Genomic DNA, 8,390 nt, shown 5'->3' with positions numbered 1-8,390 from the left:
ATATATAGAATTATATTATACTTTAAACACATGTGCACAGCGTGGCCCACAGAGGGCCCTGTCTAGCTTGGGTTTAGGCAGCCAGCAAATTCACATTCAGCAGCTGGTGAACTACAAGTCTCAGCATTCCCTGCAAGAATGTGCGGAGACCTGTTTCCCTGCAAGCTGGAGCTTCGCTGGTGACCCAGCCCTGGCCAAACTGATCACAGGATTTTCCATTAGTGGTTTTAGTATTCTGCCAACTCACTGAGACAGACATGCATAGACTACCAATATTCCCAATAAAGGGCTGACTTGGTGTCAGGGATTCAGAGTTGACTGAGAAGATCAGTATGATAGCCAAGCATTTAGTATTCTCAGTAGCGGCGGTCCAAGTGGTTCTCTCATAAGGGTTCCTTTTAAGTCCTCCCTTTTTGCATCTGGATAAATCCTTTTTTTTTTTTTTTAATTCCACTTCAAATCTTGAAAACAGACCTTTTCCATCTTTGGTATATTCTCAGAGCAGACACACTCATTACAAACAGACGAAGAAAAACGCAGGCGGGGATGAACTGCTTGCAGTGGGCTGGGACCGACATGAACTATCCACCCCCCAATATGTACAAGACACATTACCGCTCCATTATCAGACAAAAACTGCATTACACCACTCATATGGTTACAATAAATGACAGCAGGGCTGGCAGTATCATTACAGGAAATGCAGCTTGATAGTTACATCTCCAAAACAAATTTTCCATGGAAACAGACACGTTTAAAAATACAGAAAATAAATCAGTGTTCAGCAGTAGCCTGTAGCAACCAGAAGTCAGGTTAAAGCATAACTATGGTCATATTTAAAGTTTTCCAAAATATTAGCCTATTAAAAGTTATAATAATAAAAGCAGCTTTTGCTGCAATACTATAATTCACAGCTGTCTCCTGCAGTACTTCTTTTCTGCCACTGGATGTCCTCAGTCTTTCAGGTTCAAATGACAGCCAGCATCCTACAATACTTCCTCTGAGCTCCAGCTGTCATGGATATCCCCCCTGCCTGTGATTGGATAAGAGAAGCAGCAGACTGATGAGTTAAATCCTTGATTGATTTTTATATATTGGCCTGCTGTTTGGATTAAATAATAAGGGAACCAATAAAATTTGAATCCTAAATGGTTGATACAGAAAACTGGAGAACACTGCTCTGGTAGTTCTGTTATCAGAAGATAGGTCTTTGTGTAAAGTTCAAATAGGTGCTGACTACTCAGATAACACATTGTCACAGTTACATGACGGCAGGTTTCTGCTTTATGAATGATTGCTATCTTAGCAAATGAACAATATAAAGGTCAGAGGAAATGGGCAGAATTCACCTTGGGCAATGTAGACTGTGCTGGTCGTACATAACCAAGTTCTAAGTTTACTCCTAATTATATTTGTTTTCCACCTCTACTCATGGCGCAGGATCAACAAACCTCAAGGTGACTTCCACAAAACCAATGAATAAAAGGTACACATTTCAGGTAACCATCCTCTCTTCAGCCAGCAATGAAAGACCTAACTGGGAATGTCAGTACAATATTAAATATCTTTAGTTTGGTCATAGAAGTACATTTTAGCAGATAGATCAAGATGTAAATAAAAGAGCCCTCCCATCAAATTGATATTTCATATCATGAAATCTTCACACCTCAGCTCTATCCACCTGCTGAAAACATTACATTGCCTGGTTAGATGTCTACATCTTCTTATATTAGCTGGGGAATAATTTACTTCCCCAATTCCCAGGTTTAACTGAAATATAAATTTTTAGATGGACTAGCCCCTCTAATAACTACTGTGTATTAAACATGCTACAATGTACAATGTAAATTTAGAGCTTATCTTTTTATTTCTGTCTATAAACAATGATTTTATTCCAGGCAAACTCTGCACTACGTAGTTCTTGGCCTAAATGTGTATGGTTAGCTTAAAGTCAAATACCAGACAAAACTTTCTTTTCTAGTTTTCTGTATTACGTGGAAGGGTTAGAACTTTTGTTGTAGGTTGTAAATCTGAACTTTTAGATAGACAATATAGTCTGAGTAGAAGAAGCATGTAAATTAATACATGACCTTGGTGTATTACTTACAGATATGTGCAATCCAGCATGAAAACGTTGCTGGATTTTGCACAGGTCCCTTGTGTTCTCTAACCTTGGGCATGGTAACTGGTTTTGTATTCACTTTTCTGCAGGCATCCTGTAGTAGAGGACTTTGCTAGATCATTCTCACAGCTCTGCTATGCACAGTGAAGATATTGCTCTTTGTTTCTTGGTTACACTTCTACCCTCTAGTTCTGGTGTTATAGCAATGAAAACATGAACTTTTATCTTCATTTCTTGTTCTGCTGAAAACCCTAAAATTTGGATTTCCCTTCGCTTTATATTTTAATATCCCAACAGAGGGTCTACCCCCTCCAAGCATAATTTAAAAAAAATATTGCTTTACATACACTTTAAGTGCTCCTTTATTTGATTGTCCTCCATTACTGATCACAAATGTAATGATTCTGTTACATATTTTGAATGGCCTGTGAGTGATTACAGTTAAATTAATGCTATTCCTTCAGATACAACAGATTCATTTTTTTTATCAAGTTGCACACAGATTCTGTGAGCCTCCTTGTAATAATCAGTACCACAGACATTGCACACCACGAAACATGGAAAAGCATTCATAAACAATCAATGTTATCAATAATTGACAGCACACAAGAACAGTTCGAAGAATGAGTAGATGCTTTGTTTTCGACGCACGTTTCACATTTTTATGACTTACTGCCAATGGAGAGGTCAGAAAAGAATGTTAAATCGTCATGTGATCTAATAGTAGAAAGTGACATCCCAGGTAGGAGGTCCCATGATGAACTGCTGCAAGTACATTTTGAAAGAGCCCATGAACTACTCCTTGCCATGCAACAGTTCCCATGGCCTGCAAACAGTTCACCTAGCCCAATAAAAGTGGAAGTTGAAATAAGTGTGGAATGAGAGCTGGAAAATAACCCATGCTATTCTTCTTTACATTTTCCAGCTGCTACGAATTAGCAGCCAGGTACACACGGTGTCAGGTAACCAATTCCAGCATTTTTATTTGTTCCATTTTGTGAAAAACACCTAATATCGATCCTCAGACAAAGTTTGCCTGTGCCAATAGGAAGTGAAATCACACTAGGCACTACCACGTACCAAGTAGTAGTGGAGCTCCTTACACTAATGACCAAATCACAATATAGTCTTCAGCTTTACACTTTAATAAAGATCATGTTATATTCTCCAAATATCTCCTTCAGATATGTTAGGCTCCAAGTACACCGATTTAATGAAAAGTTAAATATCCCCAATCATTAGAGGTGATAAAATCAGTCCGACTTCTTGCAAAGATTGTTTTTATCCTAATATAAATAAAGTTCTGACACGAAGGTTAAAAAGATCCCTAAGAAACAAAGTTAGTGGCCATTAATGTGGTATGAATGGTGAGCTTATCAGGTCTGTCCAGTGCATGAAACAGCAGAGGGACCCCAAACAAGTTCTGTGAGAAGGGTCAAGGAGGACGGTGGCTCTCAAAGGAAAGAGAGGAGCCCTTTGCTTCCTTAGTCGTTATCCCTCACATTTTCTTGGAGTCTCCCAACAGTAAGAAATCCGGTTAAAGTGGAGACAGCTTGTTAATAATTTAAAGTCCTCATCTCCGTCTTCTATTTTCTCTTTTCTATTTCTTATGTCGAAACCACATTTTACTTCCTGTGGAAATAAGGAAAATATTACTCAGCAATAAAAAAAAAAACAATTAGATCAACATTTTAGGATATAGAATTCCTGTGCTAAGCAAGAGGAAAACATTGGTTCACTTTATTCTGCTGAATCAATGTCCTAAAATATGACCAGCATAACCCTAATTAAAGCACTGAACCCCAGGTCCTAAAACATATTCCTAACCCCTAACTTTACTCTACTACAGACATGATCCAAAATCTGATTTTATTTGTAAAGAGAACCATTCATTTATGGGCATTTGTAATCTACATTGTCACACAAGCTTTTTATTAGTTCAGGGATTTCTTCTCAAAGATTACTTTTAGTGTATTTGATATTTCAGTGATTGGGCTTACTGCTGCTTTGAAATGTTAATTTCATTATGAAAGTTATTTGAATATTTTTTTTATATTTGCAGCTTTTATAAAAAAAGTACATGATGATCCTGCAATAATGTTAGGCACATATAGAATGACAATGCTCTGCATGTGTCTCTTAAATTGTTCTCCTGTGTTGTCATTCTGTCACACAGGCATCTAGCAGAGACTAGAAACAGATGTTCCAGCACACATTATGAAGATTTATATGGTCCACTGTTGATACCACCAGTAATCTTGCTCTGGGGATTGGCATGCTATTGCATGTTGAAGTGGCTGCTTAAAGACTGCACAAGCTCAGCCCTGAGACATAACAAAGGGTTAAAAAAAGGCTCACACAGTATGTACTTTAGAAAACTAAATGTAATTGTTGATCATTTTACAACATTTTTATCTAGGATTTAAAATGTCAGGCTGTAAAACTATCCTACATACTATCTGAACTGGTAACAATCACTCTCAGACAGAACTGTCAAATAACAATGGTGCGCTGATTACATAAAAGAAAACTTAAGGCTTTGTCAGTGAGACATTATTTTATACTCCTTAAGTAAAAGACAAAGTGTCAGTTATCAACCCCAAGCTAAGACAGGAGACTGATCAGCCAATATGGCATCCTAGATAGCCAGACAGGGAGAGAATAAAGATAAATAACAGAGCAATCCCGCATACACACATACAGCCTATGTAAAATGTTCTAGGAGTGAAACATTAAATACTTAAACAAATATTAAACACAAATTCCTCTTTGCTTGTTCTGTAATGCCCACCCACCAAAAATCAATTATGCTATAATATATCAGATAGCTCCAAGAACACCAAGTCACAATGGGCCTGATTTATTAAAGCTCTCCAAGGCGGATCCTCCAAGAGAGGATACACTTTCATCAGTGAAGCTGGGTGATCCAGCAAACCTAGAATGGATCTGGTCTAGGATTCAAAACATTTGCCAGGAAATGACTTTGAAGAAATCAATTTCAATTTACCAACTTCACTGATTAAAGTGTATCCTCCCCAGCCTTGGAGAGCTTTAATAAATAATCCCCAATATGTTAAGCACTAACAAATATGTGGAGTTTATCTGATCTGCTAAGTGCAGGGTATGTGCCGTGCAGCAAGTACTATTTATTTATAGGGGGCAGTTAAAAGTTTAAATATTTAAAACATAATGCATTTTTCAGCTCACCTATGCGATTGAAAAACTTATTAACTCCGCTCTGCTCCCCTCCCGGCAGTGTTTCCAGATATTCCTGTGCTCTGACCTCAAAGAGACCTGTAAACACAAACAAATAGCGGGTGAGTCCAGCATCTTCCTTACACACCCAGAATCCTTTGTGCTTGCAGCTGTGTTATATCTGTGGGGGCTGCAAAGCAAGATCCCTGAGGCTGAAATTTTAAGTCAGGAAAAACAAGGAGGATAGAAAAAGAGGAACTGACAATACTTCTGTGCAATAATGGACCCTGACCCATTTTAGTGCTTTTCACAGATTATCATTAGGTCAGGGCAGATTGACCAACTTAATCTTAAAAGAAATAACAGAAAGCATGATTATTGCAAATCACCTAAATTTGGGCTCACTGACCTTTGGTTCCCTGTTTCCTCATCTCACGCTCTTGGGTAAAGCCTCCAAACATTTGTGTTTCCATGAAGACCTCCAGGAATCGCCGGACACTCTTGGAGGAGACCGATTTGCGAAAGGCATCACGAAGGAATGTTCTCTCGTCCTGCTCCCCAGAAACCATGAATAGAGAATAATGTCCAACTATTTCTACAAAGAAGCGGACAAAGGCCTCTGATACCAAGTCATTGAGAGCACTGGAATCTGAAAGAAAACAAATTTATATTTTTTATGGAAAATTAGCTTAGTCAGAACCAACACTGATTGTCCCACTCCAATACACTAATATTGACATTTCTGATGACCAGCTATGCTATAATGTACCCCATATTCAGAACATTTCCAGATCCTGTCAGTTTCATCTACACAACATCTCGAAAATCCGCTCCTACCTGTCCCCTGAGACCACCAAACTCCTTACATGCTCTTATCTCTTGTCTGGACTACTGTAACCTCCTCCTCCCTGGTATTCCACTAACCCGACTCTCTCCTCTACAATCTATTATGAATGCTGCAGCCAGCCTATTGTGTGTAAATTCCCCCACCTACTAGATTGTAAGCTCTTCGGGGCAGGGTTCTCTCCTCCTGTATCACTGTCTGTATTTGTCTGTCATTTGCAACCCCTTTTTAATGTACAGCGCTGCGTAATATGTTGGCGCTATATAAATCCTGTTCCTAATCTGGGACCGCATCATATAAATTAACCAAATATGCTTTAAGGACCTGTAGATTGTTAAAAGGTTTCCTCAACCAAGTGTCAAGAAGAAGCCTTAGGTTTGAATTTTCACAGACCAAACTGTAAAAAGAAGCTACAGATTTTGTAACTAAGAAAGCAAGTTCTTGAAAGGAGAAACACAGTGGAAAAGTGGAAAATGTGCCACTTACCTTGCTGGCCATTAGCAGAAGTTTCGGTTTCACTAGCCAACTCATTCCTTTGCTCCAGGATCTGTTCCAGAGCAGCTTGCAGTTTTCGGGGGAGGATGGAGTCTTCGTCATCTATCTAAAACACATAGATGAATACAAGAATAAATTATTGCAGCTTTAAGAATACCCATACACCAGACAGTTTTATTATTTACATGTTGGAAGAAGGAGGGTGCAAACATCACCAAACTGGATTATGGAGAAGAGGAGTGGGCAGATCGATAGTACTTACTGCCAGACTTAGCAATGCATTTGGAAGAGAATGTACGATTAGGTAAATACATGGGTAAATGCTAAACTCCAGGCAAACAACTACAGTTCAAATATAATATAATAATTTATTATATATTTTAAGAACAGGTATAAAACCTGCACAACCTAAAAATTAGGCACTTCCTGTTAGCTGACAATATATGATTAGGTGACTATATATGATAAGGTGAAGTAGACCATTGCATGCAAGGTTCTTTTTATACAGAAAGTCTCACTCACCTGCCTCAGGAAGCGATCATTACCAAGGTCAACCAGGAGAACCTGCAGAGGACAAAACAAAAGGTCTTTAATTTCCGGTTTCTTGAGGGGCTTTCCAGTCCCCGCTTTTCTGCCTAGCATATTTTCAGCAGTAGCAGGCCATTCCTGCAGTGTACACATCCTCAGCTGTGGTTTGAGGTTTCCCTACCACTGACCAGAAATGACAAATCCCTTTAACGTTCTGGAGCTGCTCCAATCACTGCCCAGCTTTCCACTTATACTCAGCAACTGCGTTGATTAAAGGATAACTTAAAAAGAATCTCTTTAAAAAAAGATCTGAGTTCAAAATTTAAATATCAGAGAAGCTTTAAGGAAACTCAGTCGCCACTTAACATGTAAAATTACTGTAAATTAAGTATTTGAACCTTGCAGTAATTTTTCTTTGCATAAGCGTTTCCTTATTTATCTGCAATATCCCCTTGAACTTGCTAAAGAATTAACACTTCACAAATGTGTTTCACTTTCCTAGCACTGCCCTCTTGTTCCTTGCATGTCATAGCCCTCTTATTGGAGTGACTGATTACGGTCTGTGCTGGCTCAGCTGCTCCTTGTGTAGTGACAGGGTTTCTTTAAATTGTCTGTGTTTTCTATGTTTTGACAGAATGGGAAAGGATTGGAAGAGTTGAACTGCAAATAGGACACTGACAGAAATAAACACTGATAGATGATCTAGCATTTTGTTTTCAGTCTGCATTCCTGTTGCAGACTTCCTCCCTATTTTTTTTCAGGTAAAATGAAGTCAGCAGGACAGAAAGTGAGAGTAAACCTCTCCCAGAGCTTCAGATGGCAGTAAACACCAGACAAGGGTTCTTATACTTCTCTAAGCTATCCAAAAGTAAGAGCCCTTGCCTGGTGTACAAATTAAAGCATAAAATATTCACTCCCAGTGACTCTTCCTCTCCTTTGGACCTTTCCAAGGAATGACAGCTTATCATTTACAGCCATACACTGATCAGTGTTGATTTTGGCATTCAAGCATTCTCTTTTGCCTCCGGAAGCCATTAGCTAATTACGGTAATTATTTCTCTCTTGTGAAAACTGGGCTATGGACAGAGTGCCAGAATCAGCACAATACAATGTGTTCATCTGTCAGCGATGTCCACAGCTGAGCTGGAATACTGAGAAGCATCCTGATGGAAAAACTATTCTCATTGGTTGATGGAAATAAAGACA

The 8,390-nt window shown here is 38.7% G+C and overlaps 1 protein-coding gene across 1 annotated transcript in view; it reads right to left on the bottom strand.

Annotated features, from left to right (window-relative positions):
* Positions 1-2,466: 2,466 nt before the first annotated feature.
* DENND2A (DENN domain containing 2A) overlaps positions 2,467-8,390 on the bottom strand; it is a 65,923-nt gene continuing 59,999 nt past the window's right edge. Inside the window, exons 16-20 of the mRNA XM_072400215.1 lie at positions 7,179-7,220; positions 6,648-6,762; positions 5,727-5,966; positions 5,330-5,416; positions 2,467-3,754 (exon numbers count right to left, since the gene is read on the bottom strand). Of these exons, the coding sequence (XP_072256316.1) occupies positions 3,723-3,754; positions 5,330-5,416; positions 5,727-5,966; positions 6,648-6,762; positions 7,179-7,220 (516 nt within the window). The 3' untranslated portion in view covers positions 2,467-3,722. The remainder of the gene's footprint in view (positions 3,755-5,329; positions 5,417-5,726; positions 5,967-6,647; positions 6,763-7,178; positions 7,221-8,390) is intronic.

Source organism: Pyxicephalus adspersus, chromosome 2, assembly GCF_032062135.1.
Source record: "Pyxicephalus adspersus chromosome 2, UCB_Pads_2.0, whole genome shotgun sequence".
Taxonomy (NCBI): domain Eukaryota; kingdom Metazoa; phylum Chordata; class Amphibia; order Anura; family Pyxicephalidae; genus Pyxicephalus; species Pyxicephalus adspersus.
The sequence above is the reverse complement of the archived record's forward strand: the minus strand, read 5'-3'. Positions and strand labels throughout refer to the sequence as shown.